General features: G+C 37.6%; 1 protein-coding gene and 1 pseudogene across 8 annotated transcripts; one reads left to right on the top strand and one right to left on the bottom strand.

Annotated features, from left to right (window-relative positions):
* The first annotated feature begins 268 nt into the window (after positions 1 to 268).
* Positions 269 to 7,850, top strand: LOC103701214 (protein BYPASS1-LIKE pseudogene; annotated as a pseudogene). 2 transcript variants are annotated; one of them, XR_015977416.2, is made up of 2 exons: positions 269 to 2,016; positions 7,674 to 7,850. The product of XR_015977416.2 is annotated as a protein BYPASS1-LIKE pseudogene, transcript variant X2 (transcript). The 2 variants fall into 2 exon arrangements; XR_016400374.1 differs by lacking the exon at positions 7,674 to 7,850 and having other exon boundaries at positions 275 to 2,194.
* A 1,505-nt stretch (positions 7,851 to 9,355) lies between these two features.
* Positions 9,356 to 23,677, bottom strand: LOC103701215 (uncharacterized). Of its 6 annotated transcripts, none has more exons than XM_008783200.3 (15): positions 23,170 to 23,677; positions 22,904 to 22,989; positions 21,938 to 22,105; positions 21,791 to 21,855; positions 21,460 to 21,654; positions 21,303 to 21,357; positions 19,538 to 19,801; positions 19,257 to 19,390; positions 17,296 to 17,485; positions 17,088 to 17,147; positions 16,747 to 17,001; positions 13,454 to 13,712; positions 13,176 to 13,381; positions 11,798 to 11,848; positions 9,356 to 9,922 (listed from the first exon to the last, which is right to left on the bottom strand). In XM_008783200.3, exons 2-15 carry the CDS (start codon positions 22,907 to 22,909, stop codon positions 9,632 to 9,634), a joined length of 2,199 nt encoding a protein of 732 aa, XP_008781422.1. In that variant the 5' UTR covers positions 22,910 to 22,989; positions 23,170 to 23,677; the 3' UTR covers positions 9,356 to 9,631. The 6 variants fall into 6 exon arrangements, with proteins under 6 accessions (XP_008781422.1, XP_088576667.1, XP_008781420.1 ...); XM_088720541.1 differs by having other exon boundaries at positions 11,798 to 11,845; XM_008783198.4 differs by having other exon boundaries at positions 21,938 to 22,092.
* Between the last annotated feature and the right edge of the window lie 634 nt (positions 23,678 to 24,311).

Here is a 24,311-nt window from a genome sequence, read left to right as displayed (position 1 = left end):
ATCCCTTGGGCTTCTAGAAACATTCCGCGCACGAGAGACCCGGACCCGGTTCTGGTTCACCCTGCTTAGCTGAAAACCCGGATAGGTCTGACCGCCCCGTCCCCGGGATTACGGATTTACGGCTTCCCACCTGCACGCGTGCTCCCTCTTCCGCCACGTGTCCTTTCGCATGCCGATCGCGCCTCGCCCGTCACCCCTCCCTTCCGCGGTCACTCCCACGGTCTCACAAATTTTTTTTGATAAAACTATTAAAATAATTAGACTTACCGAGCGTTAGGCTATTTTTGTCCGAGGGGCGAGAAGTCGGGCCAGAGCCATAAAATCCCAGCTCCGGCGAATTATAGCCCAGTTCCAGGTTCTACATCCGTCGACCATTCAATTCCAGGTTCCTCCCATTTATTCCTCGAATCCGATCGTGCGCGAGGGTTTACGGATGCTTTGTCGACGTCGTTACGGCGAATTCTAGGGTTCCGTCGGTAAGTGGTGGTTCGCCGGAGGGAGGGAGGGAGGGAGATAGGGTTCGTGGGATCTGACAATGCCCGCTACCGAATACCAAGGATCATCGACGCCGTTCTCGTCGATTGGCCGTTCGATCTTGAACACACGGCGGGAGCAGGTTCACGCCATGGACGCCGGCCACCACCACGACGCCGGTCTGGACCAGGAGCTCGACGCCTTCCAGCGCCGTGTCGCCGCCTTCTTCCACGATCTCGGCGCCTCCACCTCGGCAGGCGATGACCTTCTTTCCCTGGCCTGGGTCCGGAAGCTTCTGGATACCTTCCTCGTGTGCCAGGAGGAGTTCCGCGTGGTCCTCTTCAACCACCGTGCTGCCGTCGGTCGGCCGCCGCTTGATCGGATGATCGCCGACTTCTTCGACCGCGGCGTCAAGGCGCTCGACGTCTGCAACGCGATCCGCGACGGGATCGAGCAGCTCCGACAGTGGCGGAAGCATTTGGAGATCGTTCTCGTTGCGCTCGCCGACCAGAAGCAGCGGCGCGGGGCCCTCGGAGAGGGCCAGCTCCGGCGGGCCCGGAAGGCCCTCACCGACCTCACCCTCCTCATGCTCGACGATAAGGACGCCGCCGGCTCCATCCTCTCCCGCTGCAACCGCTCCTTCGGCCGCAGCAGCGGCTCCTCTAGCCGCGACCACCATCACCACCACCGTGCCTCCGGCGGCCACTTCCGCTCCCTCTCCTGGAGCGTCTCCCGGTCATGGTCCGCCGCCCGCCAGCTACAGGCGATTGCGAACAACCTCGCCGCCCCTCGCGGCCACGAGGTCGTGGCCACCGGCGGCCTTGCAGTCGCTATCTTCACCATGAGCTCGGTGCTCCTCTTCGTCATGTGGGCGCTTGTTGCCGCAATCCCCTGCCAGGACCGTGGCCTTGGTATCCACTTCTCCATCCCCCGGAGCTACCCGTGGGCGGCCCCCATCATGTCGCTTCACGAACGGATCGTTGAGGAGTCCAAAAAAAAGGAGCGAAAGAGTTCGAGCGGGCTATTGAAGGAAATCCACCAGATTGAGAAGTGTTTTCACCACCTGACGGAATTAATGGATGCAATCCAGTTTCCAATGATAGAGGAGAAGGAGGCGGAGTTAAGGCTGGGGGTGGAGGAGCTGGCCCAAGTTTGCGAGTCCATGGACGGAGACCTGGACCCCCTGGAACGCCAGGTGAGAGAGGTGTTCCATAGGATTGTACGCAGCCGAACCGAGGGTCTTGATTGCTTGTCTCACTATCCTGAGTGAAATCTCTAGTTGGGGGTTCCTTCAGAATGGAATCAAAATGTCACCTTTCCTGTATCTGGGTTCCATGGGTTGTGTTTGGTTGCTCGTCAGAGGCTTAAAATCCTGAGTGAAATCTCTAGTTGGGGGTTCCTTCAGAATGGAATCAAAGTGTCGCCTTTCTTGTATTTGGGTTCCATGGGGTGTTTTTGGTTTCTAGGCGGAGAGGGCGGCGATAGAAGAAGCAGCAGTGAAGACAAGTATCAAGTATCTCAGCTCCCAAATAAGTTAAGCAGGTAGCGCTCTTGCGTCTATCTTAAGTGCATTCTGTAAAAAGTTTGAAATGTCTGTTACTGATGGTTCCATGTCTAGCCTCAATGTCTTTGTTGTATAATTTTCTATGATTTTCTGAGTTTGGAAATAACTGTGTTTTTTCCCTTATAAAAAATAATATTTCATTTTTAATTCACAAAAGTGAAGTTTGAGGTGATTAAAATGTTTAAATGGAAAGTGATGAACAGACAAGCATGTTTGTTTACTTTTGTATCTAAAATATTAAGAAATGGGTTGCTTATGATGGTTAACTTTCATCATGCAAATGCATATTGATGCGGGAGCATCCTTTGGGTTCATAGAGTAGTCAACAAAAATCCAACAGTCCAAGTTGGTCTACTTAATTTAGGTAAGAAATTGTCTAGATCTAATTTATCTAATTTATTTCTCAGTAATTGATGTATTTAGATAGGAAAGTAACTAGGAGTTTGTGTTCGCGTCATTGTAGCATGAACATTATATACTATAGTAATCATGAACTTTAAAGAGTCATACTAAGAGTCAAAGAGTTGGTTGATGATTTCTTTGTATATTTGTAAGAATCCTAGATGACCCCAACTAGGAACTTTCTAGGGAGTCCAAAAAGGTCTATTGTAAGGCATTGTATTTTACAAGGTTCGCCAAACTGATACCAGGTATCGTACTGGCTGTTGACTAGTTTGGTATGATACTTGTACATATCATACTGACTTGAGCTGTATCGAACCAAGAGAAAGGAGAGGAAGAGGGGAGATAGGGAAAAAGAGAGGGAGGGGGAGAGAGAGGAGAGAGAGACAAGCAAGAGAGAGAATGGAGAGGACAAGGCAGACAGTGTGTGTGTGAGAGAGAGAGAGGGAGATGTATCAGGTTGTTGTTGTCGTTGTTGGCGGCGGCGGCGGTGATGAAATCCTAGCTGAGGCAAGTGAGAGCAGAGAGGGCGATTGAAAGAAACTGAGAGAGAAGAGGATAGGTATTGAGTTGTCGTTGGCTGCGATGGAAATGATGAAATCGTAGCCGAGGCGAGCGAGTGAAGCGAGCAAGATGAGCAAGGATTTTTAAAGCCCAAACCGAGTCGGTAGACTGTTCCATCTCGATAACCAACTGACTCGATTAGGTACATCCCAAACCAGGCGATTCGGGGCAATTCGGTGAACCTTGTATGTTGGTTTCGAGGAAAGAAAGGCTAGTTAAGCCAGTTCTCTCTCTCGTCCTTCTTCCCTATCTCTATTATTCTCTCTTCTTTCTCTACTAGTTCCATTCTCTTTGCCTCTTGTTCTCTTTGCTGTTTGCTGCTTATTATACTCCAGTTTTATTTATATTTATCTGCTACACTCATCTATTGCTTTATGTGCTAAGTTCTTTCTCAGATGCATGTGTGTGTGTATCATTAGGGTTTTGATATTACTTCTTTATTTTAATTAAAAAAAATCAAAACCCTTTTGTGGATATAATCTGTGCATTATTTGATCTATTATGATTACAACCTATATTTGATTGTTTAAGAGCTCTAGCTCATGTTTGGTTCATCCTCTCACATCTAGTACACCATAAATAGAGTAAATTAAGTTTTCCTATTGATTGTCTTAATTTTGGCATTTGGACAGCCAGCAACAAAGTCCTTTGCAACACTATTCCTTCGTCTCAAGGCCCACTATCACATGTAGGCAGCCCCAACCCATGTCGTTCTATATCACATATCTTGTCACAATCTAATGTGGTTCTGATGTTTGTGAGAATATTTCTCTTACATTCATGCACCTGTCTCATTCTAACCTGTAATTTTGGTTGTAAATACAATCTAAAAGGACTCTTTTCTTGAGCCCATATCATCATTTGGTTTAAAAGAACAGCATATGAGCCTTGAGAGATACGGTCTAGTAGAGGAAGTTGATGATGATCTATACAGATATTTTTACTTGTAATTTAAATGAGGCTGAGCTAAAATGATCAATAAGCAAATCCTAGGAGAATCTTCTCCCTAGTATCAAGATGGCAGGGAAAAATAAAATGTTCAAAAAATACATCCTCATCATAAATGTGGTTTGTAAACTGTTTTTATTAACAAAAATTACGCATCAATTGTCAACTAGGAACTGACGAGACTCTGAATAGCATTCCAGATTTTCTCCTCCAAGTGCTAGCATTTCTTTCCATTCAGTTTACCAAAATAACATGTGGCTTAAGGAGTCAGTTCAGTAAACTTCTAGATTCAAATGATGAGTGCGACAGTTTCATGAAAAGAATCTAGGGTTCTCGACTTGGAAGCTTGCTTGGCTTTAAGAAACCAGAGCACTTTCCTTCCATGATATGGTTGATGTTTTAATCTGGTATTTGCTTATGCATTGATGGTTATGTGGATAGGACAACAATGTTACTTATTCTGATTGGCTAGAATACCACGTAATCTGAATATATGAACTAATAAAAGAAATGAGGGAAAAGATGCTACATTTCAGTAAGTCAGCTCTGATGATGTTTAATTTATTGCATTTTCTAATTGAAAGCATCAAAATGAATTTTGGAAGTTGGGGAGCAATTACCGAATATCTTAGTTGAATACGTAGTTGTGGGCAAGTATTATGCCCACTTAGATGATGCAACATGCTCAAGCTAATCCTAAGAGGTGCACTAAGAGTAAAGTGCCTGGAGAATGGACAAGATTTGGTTGCGAAATGTTCGTGGAGGGTTATAGGAGCAGTATGTAACTATAAATTGTCAAGGTAATGGACAGCCTATTTTAAAACCTTGACCAGGGTGAAATACCTAAAACTTTTAAAGGATTGATGGGATCAAATTACATATCATGTTGCTGAGAACGATGAATAAATTGAAGAAAAGCTTTGGATCTATTAATGAATTCTTTATTCTAGATAATGAAGCAAGACAAACTTCAAAACCTGTAAAATGTTCGGTTCAACAAAACAAGGCTAAGTGGCTATAATTAGGCCTTCAATGGTGTATATTTTGGGATGATGATACCATATACTAGTTGTTGAACTATTTGAGGATTTCAAGGAAATTGATGATTTTACCATAAAGTGAATTATTTTTCTATTATTTTAATCTTGTGGAAAATTTGCTTATGTAAGTGATGTGATTACGAAAGTAATGTGATTATTTTACATTCAAAAAATAGAAAGCACGCAGGAAACATATTCCAATAATTTGGGAGAGTAAAAACCTAAAAAGGTGCATATTATCTTGGACACCATTTGCAACAATGTTACATGGTGAGCTTGTCTTGTTGCCAGATCTTAGCACATAATGTGGTGGGGTATTCGGAAGGAGTTGAACCAGTTTCTTGGATTTTCCAGGTTTGATAAGGATAGACTTTGGCAGTTCATTTTTATTACCACTTCTTTTTGACCACAATGATATAACAATTATCACCATTTTAGTTTCTTTACTGATGTAATTTTTCTTGCTGTATGTTTGCCTTGTTTATGTACCCATTGTTGCCTTGTTTGGCTATATGTATGGGATACACTACATGTTACTTTGGCTTGGATTGCTTGATACTTTTGTATATTCTTGTTTGGATTTATATATAGGTTCTAATTTCCTAGAGAAAAGATGACAATAATCTATAGAAATAATTTTGGTCTATGTTGAGATGGTTAACTATGGAGGCTATTTTCTACCTTATATGACCAATGAAAAATTTAACAGAAATTCTGCAAAGGTTTATTGACTTGGAAATTATTAGAAAGTCTAATTTGTCGGCTTAAGGTGAAAAGTGTAATAAAAAGATTTAGAATGAAAATGTTAAAGACGTACATCATGTATGCAAGATTAAACGGGAGCTTTAAACATTATAGCTGTATTCAAAATAAGTTTTTTTTTTAAAAAAAAAATTGATGCACAGGACATACAATGAATACTGTTGAATTTATGACATAAGATGATGTATGATGAAAGAATGCTAGTGTTGAATGCTAAAATGATGTTGTGAAGGAGAGCAAAGGATAAGGTCTGAATACTGATGGAACTAATATCCCACATAATTTTTGGCAGAAAAATGAAAATTGGGCTACAATCAAAATTGTTTGCCTAAAGGTACATTATTGGAATTGTATTTATTCCATTGGATACACTAATATATAGAAAATTGAGACATGAAATATTTGACAGAAACAAAGTTGGGTTGATTTAGTGGAGATGTGCATTGTAGCTTTCCTGAGCGTCTGGTGCCTTCAAAAATTGGGAGGAAATATTAGAAGGCAAAAATAAGTCCCAAACTATTGTATACAGATGGAGTGTTGGATGATAGAATGGTCCAAACACAGGCATTATTGATATGAGAATATTTGATGTGAATGTGCAGTAGTATGGAAAGATTTGGTTTTAGGAAAAAAACAAAATATGACTCTTATTAACTGAGGCTTAAGTGGGACTAGCTGAGTTTGTATGGTAATTTACGGCATCAATAAATGGAGATTTTATTAAGGGAACAGCTCAATATTGTAAGCATGTCAGGAAAGACAAAGGTGAAGAGCTGTATGTAACATGGATCGAAGCTGTAAGAGGACGTTTGTCAATGGTAAGCTTTGACGGATGCTGCCGCTTAAATTGGAGTGAATGCCATTGAAGGGGATTAACGAAGTCGATGGTCTATTGTTTAAGACAAAGAAATGTTGGCAATATTTTTCAAAAAAGGAATGATCTGATTTTAGATAGGTCAGTTTGAAATTTAAATAATCGATGATTATTCTTGCAGTTTTACCTTATATAGGATTAAGATTTAGATGCCAATTAAAATTGATGTCTGCCTCTTTTTCGTAAACTTCTGAGAGTACAGGACTAAATTTTCTGTCACATGAGAGGAATTGAGGATGTGTATTAGGAACAGTGATTTAGAGATTTCCGAACCAAACTACTTTCGCTGCCATTAAGACTTAAAAGTAAATTAGCATGATTTATATGGAGCAGAATGTTAGGCACTGGAGAGCATATGAATTATAGTTGAGCATAGCATCCTGTTAGATTCCAAGGTTCAGGCATCTGTCAAATATGCTAATTTCTCCTGCAGGGGCAGTCTCATCTCAAATGCAAGATGAAGGGTGGAAAGGTAGATTTAGAAACCTTTGCATTTTGGAGAAGTTGGATTTGGTTAGAACCAACGGTGGAGTAGGATGGCAAACCCCCAAATTATGAGATTATGTTGTTGTTTACTGCTCTAGTTCACCTTGACTTGCTCCCATGTTCCCTTTCTCTTCTTTTGCTTTTAGTCTGTTTGCTTCTTAATCATGATAAGAATAATAAAGCATTTCATGTTAACTATTAATGTAGATTAAATGCATAGTTTGTACAGCAAAAGTGCTTTTCCTCTCCTGAACTGTTAGCTGGTTGATTAATCAGAAAAGTAGCCAAGATGAATTAAGGAGCAAGAGATCTTTCTTATACTGCATATCATACTTGGAATCGTACATAGTTAATTCCTTATCATGTCCAGACTATCTTGTTTATCATAAAATTTTTCACTCTCTCAAGTGATGCTTTTTAATTCTTATTAGTTAGAGATTAGAACATAAGATTTTCCTGATGTTATTTCATCTTCGTCCAAAATGAAATGTAATAAATAAATGAACAATTAAAAACTTGTTATGGTCCCTACTGGCTTTTATTTCTAATCTATTCTCAGTTTCAGGTGAAACCTGTATTCTCATTTCTTTGTGATTTACAGCCTTGATAGTGAAGTCTTCATGGTTTCAAAATATTACAGCACAACTCAGGTCTGAAATATTCCTTGTGTCTTATTTGTCTTTTCTCTGGTTGAGCTCTTTTTTCTGGGAAGAAAAAAATATGGTCAGTTCATTCATTGTACCTGTCTTGCTTATCCGTCTATTATCTGTGTTGTTTCCTTGTGTCTTTAATTGCTCCCCCCTGCTTGCTGAAACATCTTTTGCATATTTTATCCGGGAACATTATCCACATGATGACAAGATGTTCTGGACAGCTTATGATGATCATCGGTTCCAACATCTGTAGTTAAGGGCAGTTAATACACTTATGGACTGAAGCTAATCCATCTTCTTGGTTTTGAGATAAATTGAGCAGCTCATAGCCTTGTTTTCCAAAGTCTCATAACCAATTTCTGTGTGAAATGATTCAATGCATGAATTGATAATAGTAGCTGATTGAAACAGGATGTCTGGCATTTGTCAGCTTGGACTTGTTTGCAATGTGTCATCCATGAAAGATGCATTTGTATGCATTCAGCACTCTTCACATGTATAGGTTTCTTAACAGTCTTTTGCCACCCTCAAAACTCTACTAGCGGAAGCTACTTTTATGGAATTAAGAAAACAATGGAACAACAATTACTGGAAGTTTATTGGTCTTCTCAACAAGCAGGAGAGAAGCCTTCTTTCACCCAACCAACATCTCTTCCTTGGTAATTGGGTTTTTGAGCACAAATTATTGTTTAATCTCTTGCAAAGGATGGTGTGCACGGATTGCTTTTACCGGGATGATTGCCGAAAGACGACACTTTTGGCACTTGAAAACTGTGTTGTTTAATATATGAGCTAGTTATCACCGTGTCCAGCGACAGGCTGGTTCTCGTGTATTGAGATCTGGTTGTAAATTATAAAACAGCTATTGGCTAAGCTTATGAGGATGATCGTAGCTGTCGATCCACCTGGACGGATGGCGTTGAAAAGTTCTCTTTTTCCAAGGCAGTCCAGCTCGCCTTCACAGTATTCATATAAAACTTCCCAATGGAGAAAACTGTATTTAAACTCCCACCCCTAAGCCCATGTCCAGGCCTAGTAAATCGAAAATCGTCTCTCAATTTAAAGAAAAACTTTTAAAAAAAATCTCCCAAGCGTCCATCTCACTGGAACCAAGAACTGCTGAATTCTGCTCTCTCCCGGGCAGATCAGCTTTATGAAGCAAGACATATCAAAATTAGAGGCATAACTTATTTAAGCATCAAATATCCAGGTTGCTGCCTTTATGAAGTAGAACACTCTTTTTTCTCGCTGACACAGTCGAAACAATCCTCTTATTTAGCAGGTTAATTAAAAAAAAAAAGGTGACAAGGCAACATCAGGTATAAAACCAGCAGCGGGATTCATTGAATAGCTGTAGAATTGAATTAAACAGCTAAGAAAGTGGACAGTACGTGGATAAAATGTATAAAAGGATATTCTCTTTCAAGCATGATGGTGCCATTCGTGCATTACAAATGAACTTGGGATATCGGGAAAAAAATATGCAATGCTTAATCTAGCATTAACTCATTATTCTGCAAAGCATATATACGGCATTCCTAGACTTTAAATGCCCCAACCTTAGATGTGAACATACTCATGGAAAAGATTTAATCATAAATACCAATAATATAATTATATTTCTTAAAACTAACAAATGATTACAGATCTCCATGTTCAAAAGCTTCCCAACTGCAAAATTTACAACATATCTCCATGAATGGTTCAATTCCAGCATCAGGCCAACCCCAACTCCTTTAGCAAATAGCTAAGGAATTTGTTGCTCCTCATTCTTAGCAACTAAAGGATTACTCCTAATGTCAATATGGAAAAGGTGCTGCAGGCAAAAGAGGGAAGCTTCAACCTGTAAAAAATTGGGTAACAGTCAGAGGAAGAGCTCCGGATAGGACCACATTATGAATTTTGCAAATATATCAGTCTCCAGAAACTCAATGTGTGCTGCCCGGCCGATGATGGTATTCAAGTTTCTCCCCTGAGTAGATAGGTCAAAGTTCACATCACAGCGCATAAATACACGCCTTTCGGATGAGGTAGCACAAATCTGATCCAAGCAGTTGTTCAACATTTCCATGAAGACTTGCGCCTTCTTTGAGTGATCCCAAGATGATGCTTGGCATTGCTCAATTCTGGCTGAATGATGAGGAACATAACCATCCTGGCAAAAGATGGCAATTTAGTAGGGGTCGTGGTGGGGGTAGTGCTGGTAAGCAGTAATATGTGCATGGTAAAGGATAGGGTACCAAAATATATAATATTTAGAAATTAAGGGGAAAAAGCTGAACTCAGCAACAAGATCATGCTAACCTTGCACCATATTTGCTTCTATTTAACCACAGAATATTTTTGAGGAAGTTTGGAAATATAAGAATCAGCTTTTCGGCAAAACTTATTAGTTTCACAGGTCAAAACATTTATAAAAAAAATAGAAAAAAGTTTAAAAAAAAAACAAGAGTTATTCCACATTTGCAGAGAAAATGTGGAAAAACTCTTACTGTCTGTCTGCATTTTGTGGAACAACTCTTTACTGTCTGTTTGCATTTGAGAAAATGCAAACAGACAGTAGATTTGCAGGGACGTACTTTGGGATGGATGGCTTACCGAGATGAACAGCGAACAAAATACAACCAGTATCTGCATTAGTAAGTTATCTTAAACAAAAGAATCTCTTTCCCCTACTAATATATGTCATTCTTTTACCTTCCATAGTTCGAACCTGTTACATCCGGTGTCAAGAATTGGTATAGGGTGAGAGGGTGGAGTTTCTTCACTTCTTTTTTTGTCATGTTTGCACTAGGTTTTTTGGGGGGTGAATGTTGCATGTTAAATATTTATAACTTCTAATCATAGATTTCGTGACTTGGCTATATGTGGTATAATTTGATTTTATATTATAACTAACAAAAAAAGGAAACTTTTTAAGCTTATTGTATTCATAGCACAAAAAAAAAAGAAACGCACAATAAATGTAACAGCTACCAATATATCATGTCAAAGTATAGCATATCTTGCCATCAGAAAATAAACCCTTATGAGCCCTATATCAAGATCATCTCTGTTCTGAAACTATATTCCTAGTAATTCTTAAATATGCTTAATGTTTCTTAATTACATGACAACAATTTACTAGGCCAAAAATGTTGCGCGGGGGGGGGGGGGGGGGGGGTGTGGGGATTGGGTTGCAGGAGATCGTTTTTTATTGGGTTGCAGGAGATCGTTTTTTTTTTAACCCTATAAAGCATTATAGGGTAGAATAAACCAAAAAAATGTACAGGTACAATTATCCATACAGGAGCCAAGTCAGCCAGGGAAAAGAATCCTGGGGCAATTCCATACACATGTACAGGTACTATTATTTTTTATGTACATGATTAGGCAACGAAAAGGTTCACAAATATACAGTAAAAATAAAGATATACTTAAAAACTGCATTAAATTCATATGAATCAAAACATTTTCTCTAGTAGAAGTTTCCAAGTTTATCTATTTGAGTTGTTCTAGAACATCACAATATCTAGGCATTCAGTTGTTTTTTGTTGATATAGCCATCTCTACAGAAGAAGTAACTATCAAATAACAGCAGAAATTTTAATTAGAATACGAACATGTGAGAGTGTGGTCAGCCTTGAAAGTAAAAGACATACAAATTTCTACAGAAGCTAATGCCCCATTGCCTGATCATATGCATTTGTTAATATGTAATTCAATTTAGATTATTTGCAACAAAGGACTAAAAGATTATAAGACAGTTCAAAAGGAAATAAGGAATTAAAGAAAAATCATGTAGGTCTCATCCAAATTTGTTTATCCTTGATTACAAAAAGTAACTGAAGAATCCCGGTGGGGAAAGGAAATATAATTAGAGAGGTGAAGGAAAGAGAACAAGATTTCCAGGTCTGCATCAATATTTCTGTGTATTATGGCATGCCATCAAGAGTACGTTAACAGCATAATCATCCCATATCTCTCACTGCAAACTAAAACTATCTGAGAAAGAAGAAGCCATTATTATTAATGGAGAAAGAAATGATACCTGTGGCGAAGATAATAGGATAATGTTCTTGAAATTCTCTAATGTCTTCTGCTGAAAAAGGATAAACAAAATGTATCAGCATATTTTAATTTGGGAGCAATAATGTGATCGGTAATAGATCCATAGTACTCGGACATATTTAACCCTCCAATAGGAACTTGTGTAGTCATAAACAAGTATCCAGGGTTGCGCAAATGCATGTTCAGGGAGGGGGGAAATACTAATCATATCAACAGTTGGAAGGGATTTGAAGAGAGAATTTAAGGGATAAGAGAGAGATTGACATCAGAGAGGTAGTTAGGCAAATTAGAATTATCTTTTCAACAGAATTACTTCCCACAGTTATAGTTATCATATAATAAGGTTTTCATGAAAACAAATTAATTTTCCACCCAAGAGTACAACAATGATAGAATTAAGTGTTTCCCTGATTCAGGTTATGTATGATCAGTTCATGCAGCTCTTTTATTGGTTCCCAGTCTTGAAGGGAGAAGGTACTGATTCCCTACCACTAAATGCATTTAAATCTCTGGTTTACAAGTCACAGCAAGTGGAATAATGAGGACGGATCCAACTCTGTGGGAAAAAAACATATATACTATTATAATCTTTCCTATTCCCTGAGCAAAGGTCTAAAACACTGGGTATACCAGCCCATACCAGATAATACATACCATACCATTGAGGAACTGGTACAAGGCAGCCCCTTGAGACTGATGCATGGGTGAACCAACCCTGAATCAAGCTCATATAACTCAATACGAAGCTTAACAGTGTTTTTACACCTTGTTTCCAACTTTCATTACTGATCTGTAGCTTGTGTTGGTATGGTCATTCTATAGACCAGCAAGCAGTATGAGGCCATACAGCAAGTTTTAAAAACATCGGCATGAGCCCAAGAGAACAGGGAAAAAATCCAATTAACACACTAAATCACTACCTAATCGCTATTGAACCAGCTCATAGCAAACCACATAAATCACAATCCATAAAAAAAGAATAAGCAGATTAGGCCAGAGCAGACAGCTAATTACAAACAAGGCTCCTTTAAAATGGTGACAGTGAAGGACAGTTATGGCAACTGACTCAAACAGAATTTCCAGGATAAATATAGTTAAAGGTAATATTTGATATTAATTAAGATAAGGTAGAATTGCACCATCAGAAGAGTATCTATGGTCTCTTGACAAGGAAAATGAGAGTCCTTTTAAAGGTTTGATGGCTTAAGAAAGTAAACATTACTAGAAATAAATATTTAAGATTTAATTCCAAGCTATGCATTTATATAATACAGATTCAACAATACCGCAGGAGTTGAGTCAAAAACATTACTCTGGATCCCAACACAATCTTCTGATAAATGATCTGGTTGCATTACCTTGCAGAGCTTGTAAAAAAAGGTATTTTGGAGATCTGGTTCGTCACTGAAAGTAAGCTGATGAATGCACTGAGCTCCTTTGAGTTTCTTTAGTAGCCACAAACCAGAATTGAACAAAGAATTTGAGCTGTACCAATATCCCAAGTGTGGTCCAGATATCGACATGTAAGTATGCAGGTTTTTTAGAAAAGGTGCCATCATGTTCTCTGTCAATTCAAAAATATTAGAATGATATCTGAATGCGTGCAAGGAAGATCAAAGAAATTATAAATAAATACCTGCTAAGGCAGTTCTTATAATAATGTTTCCAATGGAATGCCCAACAAAGCTAAGCTTAATGTCTTTGCAGCCTCCATACTTTGAAAGCTTATCCATTTTCCGTCTAATAAATGCAATCACTTCTTCAGCCAACCGGCTTCCCATTTCTCTGAAATCTCCAGATGTTTTTTGTTCATTAGTCTCTGACATGAGACACTCGGCTCCAGGATCTATTAAAAGCCACTGATTCCGAACAAGCCGTAAATCCAGATGGTGTCCCTATTTTGACATAAATTGAAGTAAAAAAAGAGTCAACTAAACTACACTATATGCAGTAGATACATTAATGTAACAAATGGAAAGCCTTCTCTCACTAAATTGCCACTTTGAAGGGGCATATAATCAGATAAGCATTTAACACAGACACCATGGGCATAAATTGAACAAAAAGCGGAGAAACAAAATATAGAGACACACAATTAAACCTTATCGAGGCTGAATCATATGCATTATCTTTGGTATTCCCTTGCAGATTCTGAGTTCTGACCATATCTTATATTTCTTTGTTTAATTAAAACATTCAAAATACCTCCCCAAAACTCCCATATATCTTTTGCGACCCATCATTACTGAACAACACAGGAGTAAATTCAATAACTAAGCAGTATACAGTTTATATAGTATTCTATTTCGAGAAGTTGACTAGATGGGAACCAATGGTAAAATGGAAACATAAAAATGATCTCAAGTAGAAAGGACAAGGCTTACTATGTTTATTTCTAGTAATTCTCTCCTTGTACATGGTATAGAAGAAATGTGTTTTTGATAACAAAATGCTGATCATGGATAGACCGGATAAGCAGGCTACAGTGTCTTAGATTGGGATGCGTCGAAATAGTGCAGAATTATGCAAAAATCAGAGTTGACATCAAATATAATTTTACATGTGGTGCATTTTTGTTTTTTCTAGCATGTTTAATTCAGTCCAAAATTCAAAAAAAAAAAGAAGAGGAGGAGGGGGTGGGGGGGGGGGGTGGTGTGCAAGTTGAAGGTGTAGCACATGCCTGAATTTTACATATTTCTGAGGCTTCTTAGCGAGCTTTGCTCAAAGAATCCTGGTTGGGCTAAATTATCAAGAAAGGTAATATGCAGCCAAATGCTGTGGTGTTTTAGGATTGTGTAATCACTACGGGCAAGTTATAAAAGCAGTCAATAGGGCCCACAGCTTTTACAGAGTTGTATATACACTATTAAATAATCTAATAGTGAGTGAGAGAGAGAAGAGAGCGAGCCATGGCACAACGGTAAGGTTTTTGCTCCATTGTGACCTGGGAGTCATAGGTTGGAAACACCGAAACAGCCTCTTCGTATGCAGGGGGTAAGACTGCATACATTGACCCTCCTCAAACCCTACAATGCCAAGAGTATCTTGCACTGGACCACCCTTTTTAGTGGGAAGGAGAGAGAGTTGGCATATATTTAAGGAGTGATATTTAATAATATTCACTAATCTTCTACACCAGATTCCTTTTTCTTCACTGCTGTCGCCTCAAAGATTTTGGAGCAGGTGCAACAAGAAGGGAAAAATAGCATAAGCCTTTCTATCAAAGTGGTCGCAAGATCAAAGTAATTAGCTTCAAACTTGTCAAAGCATAGACATATAGAATTAAAAAAATTGATTTCACAGCCTGCCAATGAGATCATGTGTCCATGATTACTCCACTAAAAACTTCAGAACTCCCTTCCTGAAGAGCAAAGATTTCAATAAAAAACTACAAATGGAATATAGATATATTCATGATCTTCAACAGAAAACTTATAAACAAAAAATTTCTTGACCAGACTTCCACTACTAAAAACTTTAAATCTACAATACTAATTCCCAAAGCTTAAAGGCTCAATTTTTTTCTACAACTTCAACAAATACAAGAAAGCAATTTAAAAATATAAAGGAATAGTTAAAGATGTGGAAGTTTATCAAACATAAGCTTCTTTCATAGCCAATTACGACATAATCCTGCATCAACAAAATAAATTAATTTAAAGCAGGTTCGTGAAGAATTGAAAGGCATGCTGATCCCCTTTTTTACATTATATCGAGAAATCTCCATTCAGGAATTTATTTGATTAAGACAAATCAGATTGACATCAGGCAATAAAATCTGAAAAATATCAGGCAGAATCATCAGATTGACATCAGGCAATAAAATCTGAAAAATATCAGGCAGAATCATAAAAGGCATCGATGACACACAATATATGTATGTACATATGTATGACATCATGGTGGACATTAATCATGTAATTGATTCTTAAAGAAGAATTTCAAGTGTGTCATGTGCAAAGGCCTTTAACTTAAGGAGGACACAGTGCCATGACCAGTAACTAAAGGCATTTTCTCCAGTAACTTAGTATTATTACTATTTTAGTAGTATTACTAGTTTTAGTACTGTTACTGCTTTTAGTATTGTTGCTATTTTTAGTATTATTATGATTTTTAGCATTTATTATTATTTTAAGTACTATTACTATTTTAAGTACTATTATTAGTATTATTACTATTTTAGTATATTACTATTTTTAGTATTTTAATAATTTAGTACTATTACTATTTTCAGTATTATTACTTTTTATTACTATATTTAGCATCCTTACTATTATTGGTATTAATACTATTTTAGTAGTATTACTATTATTAATATGATTACTATGATTAGTATTATTACTATACTTAGTATTATTACTATACTTAGTATTGTCGTCATTTTAGTATTGTTGCTATTATTGTTACTATTTTAGTATTGACTTATAGGGTTTCTCTTTCACCAAAAAAAAAGGCATTTTCTCAAAGAAATAAGGAAATGCCTAAAACAATGAATGAAATAAATACAACAACATTAAGAGATGAAGGTATTCTTCAAAAGAGAGAAGCTACAGTATTAGGAAAAAGAAGTCAGACAAAGGGTAGATGAGTAACAACCAAAGGTTTAAGACATCAAGTGTTAGGCAACTAAAAAACAAATTAGATAATGGAAACCATTCAAGAAAGAAAAAAGTGTGGTGTGACCTATCAGAGAAAAGGAAGCATCCAGATTTTCCAAACTCATTTTAGCTTAGATCTATATGCGAATAAGTCAGATGTCTGAGCATGCAGAAGAACATGTGGGCAGGGGAGAGGAGCCAACCAAAGTCAAATAAATAGGGCAAATCATGTTGAAGAGTCAAACAACTCCATGATTTCATGCAACGCATTAATCTGCTAGAATATGAGAAGCATACTAATAAAAAGTGTCATTCAAGGTGGAGCACATGCCTGAAATCCATGCACAAAGACAACAACTTTTAGTATGCGACCATTTTTTTTAGCACCAAAACCAAATTTTGGTGCTTTCTTTTCTCCAGTCTCTGAAGGTATTGCTGCAGTGTCATTCTGATTCAGAAAGCACGAAGGTGAATTGTTGCCAGAACCATGCAGTGGAACATTCATGATATGTTGTTCTACAAGAACAACAGGGACATGAGAAGGATCACCAAATATTTGCATGTCTTGAATAGACTGACTGTTAATCTGTAGAGAGCCACCATTTTTAGAACCTCCTGGAAACAACATGGATTCAACCACTAAAAACATTTCCAGCCTTAATAATATCTCACCTTCATTTGTCCAATACTTTTTCTATGCAGTTCAGCTCGTGCCATTGCATTCTGAGTGGACTGAAAATATACAAATAACCAAACTATTTAGATAAGTGTTCAATGACCTTTCATATAATATTTGACAAAATACTTCAATAAGATTCGAAAATACAGAAAATAACGTCAGGAAATTGATAGGAAAGTTTTGGGCTAGAGGCATAATTACATCCTCGCAGTATTTCCACGGAGTTCCAACTTTTCCAAGCCCATTATGGTGAGAAGAATCATCCTCTCCACTTCTCAAATAACGGTGAGGAACTTCAATTTTCGAATGAACCATCCATATAGACCATTCTGCTTTGCGATCAGAAGCCCAAGCATCAAACAGATGTTCAATTATCCTAATCTTATTTATCCTGAGTGGAACAGAGCAATTTTGATCATCAGAAGTTGCTTCAAGTTCATAGCCACACTTAATAAGATCTATTCCAGTGATGTCATATGCTATGCATGAATGCACCTAAAAATTTTGAGTCACATGCAATTCAAGACAATACATAGAACGAAGGGCATCTTGAGCAGGAGTAGAAGTATATTAGTAAAAACCAAGCAATTCAAGCTTTTTAGTCTCAGAACGGTACTGAGAAGTAGTTTAAAATCTTCGAGCAATATCAAGATTCGAGACTATACTGTTTGCTCTTATCTGCCTGAAATATTAATGCAGGACAAAAATCAGCACTTAGATTGTTCCCAATGACCAAGAGACCTCAAAGCCAGAAATAGCTAAGGTTAAAAGCTTCTTTCACTTGTTATGATGTTATAAAGGTTTGTCTTATCATGACATGGAACACTACATGTAATTAAGTGTACATGCTACTTACTGCATGCATATGTGCAAAATAGCCATACATATGAGTGCAGATAATACAGTGTCCTGAATCCATCATTTTATATGGAGCCTTAGCCATAAAAGCGTCCAAGACCAGCTCCACTAGACATGGATTTATCACACAGATCCAGAGGACTGGTCATATCTAGAAAAAGATTTGGCATTAACACATCTAAATGGGGAATAGTTATGGATGTTGGACAAAGACTAGAATTTAAATCAAACACTGGCTCTTCATATGGTATAAAACAAGGAAAAAGTGACTAATATATTATAAAACATACAGAAAATAGGTTCAAGAATGCTCAACAGGGAAAACATCATGATCAACATCATAACTCGCATCAGACAACAGAACATGGACATGTGCTTCCACCAAACCAATATGTGACATAAATAAAGCAGACTGCAATACCTACACTACATATGTTAAATGTCATATTAAGACCATCTCCATCAGTAAATTTGATTTACAAAGATGGGATGAAAAGTATCTTAGGGGTATTTGACAATGAATATAACATGCAGTACATGTGTATGCTTTGGGTGGATAGGCAGGTGGTGGGTGTCTGTGCATATGCTCGTGCGTATGTAGTTAATCAAAGAAATAAGCTTTCATTATGTCATCTCATGCAACAAAGACATATCGTTCCAATAATGCAATTTGTAAGAGCAAGTAGCAAGTCCAGTACATATTCAGAAGACTGATGTGTGAGACTGCAAATCAGACAGTAATTGTTGTGAAAGTGATATGACACAAGTGCTGGTTCCAGTGGTAATGTGTGTGTATAAATATCATCATTAAGTAGAAATATTACAATTGAAGCTGAAATAATATGGGATGATTATATGATCTAGGAGTCACTAAAACCAAGCAAAAACTTCTGATTTTAGACAGATAATGCCTTCTAAAGAAGGCATACAGAAAGGGAATTGTAGATCAAACAGGTTTTTATGATATCTACAACAAAAAGTCATCAGTTTTATAGGAAAATAACATGATTTCATAGTAGAGTATTCATGAACATTTTCTTTCCAGAGGCACGGCAGTCAAGTTGTTCTAATTGTGAATTCAGATACCAAATTAAGCAAGGAAATATAAATTGGAACTCTGATAGTCATTGTTTCGTATTGTTGGTAAAAAATGCATGTTCTAATAAATCAGAATTAAAACTTCCAGAAAGTTCATTCTGAACAATGAATAAACTCTGTTATGGGAAAAAAAAAATCTCCATACAAAACTCTCCAATATGAGAAAATAAGGGTTAAGAAACAGTCACTGAAAGAATCTACTGCACCTATGAAACCTCAAAAATGCATTCCATATAAAGGAAAGCTGGTTGCCCACAGTGAAATATACATCCAACAGCTCTTCCTTAGATAGGGTGTAGAGCATGACATCATTTCCAAACTCAATAACACCATTTTTTTTCTGCATAAGCACAAAGAGAATTACCAATTAATCAAGAAGTTTACAAAACCAATAGTTTAGAAAAAAGAAACGAAAAGAAAAAGGAACCACCAGAATTTTCTGTATGGAAGGAATGAAATGGAGAATATAATGTTATAAAGTGGATACCTCCAGAATATTATGTAACATGCCAACCAATTGCCCCACACCCATCTTCATTCCAGAAATGTCCAAACTGGAAGTAGATGAATCCGGTGTTGAAGAACTAATGGACTCGAATCTACCAAGATCCAAATCAGCATTATTTAAATCCTCGATTGTTTGATCAATTGCTTTGCTGATTTTTTGGAGTTCTTCAAGAAGTAATTCACGGGAAGCTAATAATAGCTTGACAAGTTCAATGGCTTTTGAGATCCATCCTTGACCCAATATCTGAGCAAAACATATCAAAATTTAGCTTTTCTTGTGAGCAGACTGAGTTTACAGAATAACTTTGAATAAGAAGACTCAAATTGATCTCAAAGAACTAAAAGGAGCATTGTATTGTATTACTGTTATAGATGGAATGTGGGAGGATTAACTATATTCTTACCTAAAAGTAGACTACCAGATTTTTTGCAGTACAAATATGGTTATAATACCTAATTGTCACTTCACTTCTCTATTATATACCTTAATAAATTAAAATAAAATATAGTCAAAAATAGGGAACTTGATGTGGACATCCAAATGAAGGAAAAAGGCAAGGAGAACAAATTAAAGCGGAGAGAGAGGCATCACAGTTTTAAATGAATTGTTGCCTCCACTTTTCTTTTCTTGAGTTTTTTATTCTCTTAACAATTAATTAAGTACCCTTCTTATCATCTGAAAAAAATCCTTTCTTAGGCCATAACCCGTTCAACCATTACCACTATCCTAGGGATCTTTGATGGACATTAAAGATCTATTCAACCTGTGGGGACCATAGAGTAGTTGATCAAACCACTACCCGAGCCATTTCTAATCAGGTCAGTCTCAGCTAACCCGTACCCAATTAAAAAAGTATTCCACCCAACTCCCCTAATTTTGAGTGGGTTCAGTTGGGTTGGTAGAAGCCAATTGAAAATTGGCAACCCTATCTAGAAATATTTTGTTAAGATTTTGTCTGAGGCAGTAAACAGTGAGCTTCAGGTCACTTTGATATATACTTTTCTTAAAACTATTAGCAGGAAGAAAAAAAAAGAAAGAGGAAAAGAAAAAGAATGTTGTATATACAGAGACTAGAGAGATCTTGATTTTTTTTAAAAAGAAATCTGATAAAAAAAGCTGATAAGGAGGAGTATCCTTAAGATCCACGAGCATCCTGTTCTTATTATAGAAATTAAAAAAAGACTCATTTCGATGCTGACACAGAGGTTCCCCTACCTTTTTCCTTAAAATAAAACAATCCCATATTTACCCTTCAAAAATCTTCACAAAGTAGCAAAAAAATGAATCAACACATTGACTTCCTGTGTTCCACTCTTCAGAGAATCGCAGATATACAAGGGAAGCATACTGTTGTCAAGGCATGGTCTAACAGATGCTGAAGAGGGAAGGAAAGTGGTCCTAAATAGCTAATTGTAATTTGTACTACATAAATTCATGAAACAATGCACGACTGATTCAGACCATGCTAATAGCAGCACAAATCCCACTTTTGAAGGTAACCGAATGATGTTATGTATGATAAAATGTCTCAAACAAAACCAAAACTTGAGTGAGCATAAAATTCCATGTCAAAATATAGGATTTGATAACCAACAGTCTAGAAATTAATCAATACATGCTCAAGTTACAAAATTTGTTATACATGTATGATGTATTATAATGATGTTATGTTGTGGGTCATTTCCATGTACAAGTCATCATGCAGCAAATAGAAGAATAAGGAGAACTTTATGTGGATACATACTTGATCGGGTTCTTCATAATGTTCATCAGCATGATTTTCCACCATTTGAGAAGTACTGATATGTTCAAATTCAACAAGCCAATGAAAATAATAAGTATACGTAAAACATGTTCTAGCAGGTAGAAATTCCACGTTCAAAACTGACACCATCACAAACCTGGATACCTTCTGTGCATGTGTGTAAGCACCCGCTTTCAGAAAAACAACATGTACGCTTAGGTCAACAAGCACTGCATGGAAAGCATCAAAATGAACAGGACAATATGAATGCAAACCCAGCAGTGCTTTGGGAGGAATCCTGAACTCATGGACTGCAGCTGAAACTGCATCAAAAGAAGCCTGCATCTCAGAGCTGTGACATGAACCGGAAAGGATTCAGATGTAATCACATAATATGATTGCATTCTGTCAATCATACATAGAAGACGCAAACATCAGAGACACATTTCGAGTAAGCCAGAAGAATGTGATTAAGCTTGTCCACTCACCTATTTTCTAATATTGGAGCATACATGAGCTCAAATTTCAGCATTACTGCAGACATCGATGGGCTCTGGAACTCAAAATGCATGGAAGTGTTATTAACCAGCAAAATGAAAATAAGCTCCAGGGAGAAGAAGAAAAACCATGCTAACCTCATCTTTCCCTATAGTTAAATTAAAAGAAACCATAACAGACAGAAGAACATCCTGTCTAGCATATTTGATTCGGAAGGGCTGTGTAGAGAAACTATGATCAGCATCATCTATCCTCCAAACACCAAAGATATCATCCGGGGCTGCATCAGGAGCTGCACAACCCACCTAGCATGTCACTACCTATTAGCTAAAGTTCAAATAATGGAGAAAAGTAAAAGAAAAGAAAAAAATAATTGAGGCAGAAGACTGTTGGTTAGAATTTCTAGAACCCCCAAATCCTTCCAATCAGATATTTCGTTTTTTTTCATTTTACCTCTACACTAGCTAATTATGCAAATTGCATTCAAATAAAACTAGTCTAATAATTTGAGTGAGAGTGTGAATATGTATGTGTATGTAAGAAAACATATAAGAAGAAGATGCATTTTTTTCCCTCAAACTAACATGGAGGTTGGAATAACAAAAGTTTATAGTAAACTGCAAAAGCAAATAGCAGGTTTAGAAGATTCACAGAATAGTTGGCAACAGTTAAACCAAAACACAAAGAAATCATAATGCCTTTCTCATTCCAATCCAAATATTCTGCAAATAAGACTACGGACGACAGGTTGTTTCATTTTAAGATGGTTTCGGCATATGCAACAATAAGCAGGGATATCAAGCATGTAGCCAATTTCTTTCTTCTGTGATATAACTCGAACCACATTCCCACAAACATCAGAAGGCTACAAAGTAAATATCTCTTCCAGCCCAGCTTTGATCTAGCAACTGGGATTCCAAAAACATCTCTAGTATCAGAAACAGCTGCTGAATATTTTTTTTCTTCTTTCAGTTGTAGTCTTCGAATCCCAAAATGGCGACATGATACTTATGACAGCAAAATCTTTATCCGTTACCATCTAATAATTGAGACTATATTGTAATTTGTCTTCAACAATCAAGTATTTCAGCTAGAAAAAGTACCTTCATATTGTACAACTCTTGCCGGAGTACCACGAGATTGCCTGTTATTGCCTTCCCATCTTACACTTATCTTTATCTGATACCATCTGCAATCCAAACAGATGTTTGTCAAGAATAGTAATTCTAATATCTGCAAAGATACATTTTTACATAACCTTGGATTCAAAAAAAAAAAACAGGAAAATTCTTAAAAGGTCAAAATACTTTAACTTTAAAGTTAATATTAATAAAACGTCAAGTCTCTATAAATTAAAAGATTTGAATACCCTTGTTGAAAGAGATCAAGATTGTGGAAGCGATGGATATAGATGGCGATCTCGTGTACGGTCTCCAGCATATCTGGAGGGGTGAATCTTGTAGTCCCCCGCTGCGACGTCGGAGGCCTGGCATTAAGCAGTCTTTTCGGTGGTGGGCTCTTCGGATTCAGGCCGATGAGGCGCCGCGCCCGCCGAAACATATGTGATCAGCGGCCCAAGTCCTCCTAGATATTCGCATCCCTACGCCTAAATTTTTCAGGAAACTCGCATCAAATCCCTCTCAGAACGCTCCCATCTCCTCTCCGGCGTCCATAAAACTCGGACAGAAAGAGGAACAGAACGACGATTTCCGGCGAGAAATGGACCAGATCTTGCCAAGAATCGATGGATTCCTATGGTTAGAAGCGGAGATCGGGTTTAAAAGACCGTCATCGGGGGGAGGAGACGGCGAAGGCGCGTGGTTTCTTCCTTCCTTGCCGTGAAGGGCGGTTTTGGAGTACGATTCTTGGATTAGAGTGGGGAAAGTGTTTTCTTTTGTTCTTTTTAATTTTTGGTGGGAGTATTGATTGCTCGATCCCAACCGTCCAAGGACGATTCACGGGAAACAACTGTACCTGTGAATGGATCCGAAATCCTAACCGTCTATTTGGTTTCAGGAATAAATCAAATGATTAGACTTTACAGCTAAACGTAGTAAAGTGAATATATATTTTAATTTTAACTGATTTTTAGTAATTTGGAAAATTAGATCAGGTGGCGGACACTTGGATACGGTGGTGAAAATTAGAAGCCTGGAAGGTTAGTGTCGGGATCTATCGTGCTAGGGACGGTGACACCGTAGATATCCCGATGGTAAAACTTTAATGGAGGCGACTTCAAGTTGACTCTGGTCGTATTCTTTGGAAGCAATCAGTAAATGGTTCTTGTATTCTAGAATCGTTAATACTGGGTAGGAACATCAGGGACCTCAGTGACTCTGTCCAATAAAAGAGTGGCGGAACCAATACGAAATGGCCAAGTTCACAAACGAGCACATTTTTTAACATAGAAAAGTTCTTATCTAAGGTTTATTGCGTGGTGACATAAAATACACGGAATCAACTCCATTCGCTCATAGGCCTGATTTGATCCATGTGGTATGCTGCACTCAA

The sequence above is a fragment of the Phoenix dactylifera genome, chromosome 4 (genome assembly GCF_051530095.1).
Source record: "Phoenix dactylifera cultivar Ajwa chromosome 4, Ajwa_hap1_PhDact_Kaust_v1.1, whole genome shotgun sequence".
NCBI lineage: Eukaryota > Viridiplantae > Streptophyta > Magnoliopsida > Arecales > Arecaceae > Phoenix > Phoenix dactylifera.
This window is presented reverse-complemented; position numbering and strand designations above follow the sequence as displayed.

Excerpts from the sequence above, each read along its gene's own strand:
- LOC103701215 (XM_008783198.4), bottom strand. The coding sequence starts at position 23,360 with ATGTTTCGGCGGGCGCGGCGCCTCATCGGCCTGAATCCGAAGAGCCCA. Across the intron at positions 21,856-21,937 it reads TAACTATAGGGAAAGATGAG|AGCCCATCGATGTCTGCAGT; the intron begins GTTAGCATGGTT and ends TTTGAGTTCCAG. Across the intron at positions 19,802-21,302 it reads ATTATGAAGAACCCGATCAA|ATATTGGGTCAAGGATGGAT; the intron begins GTATGTATCCAC and ends TGTTTTGCTCAG.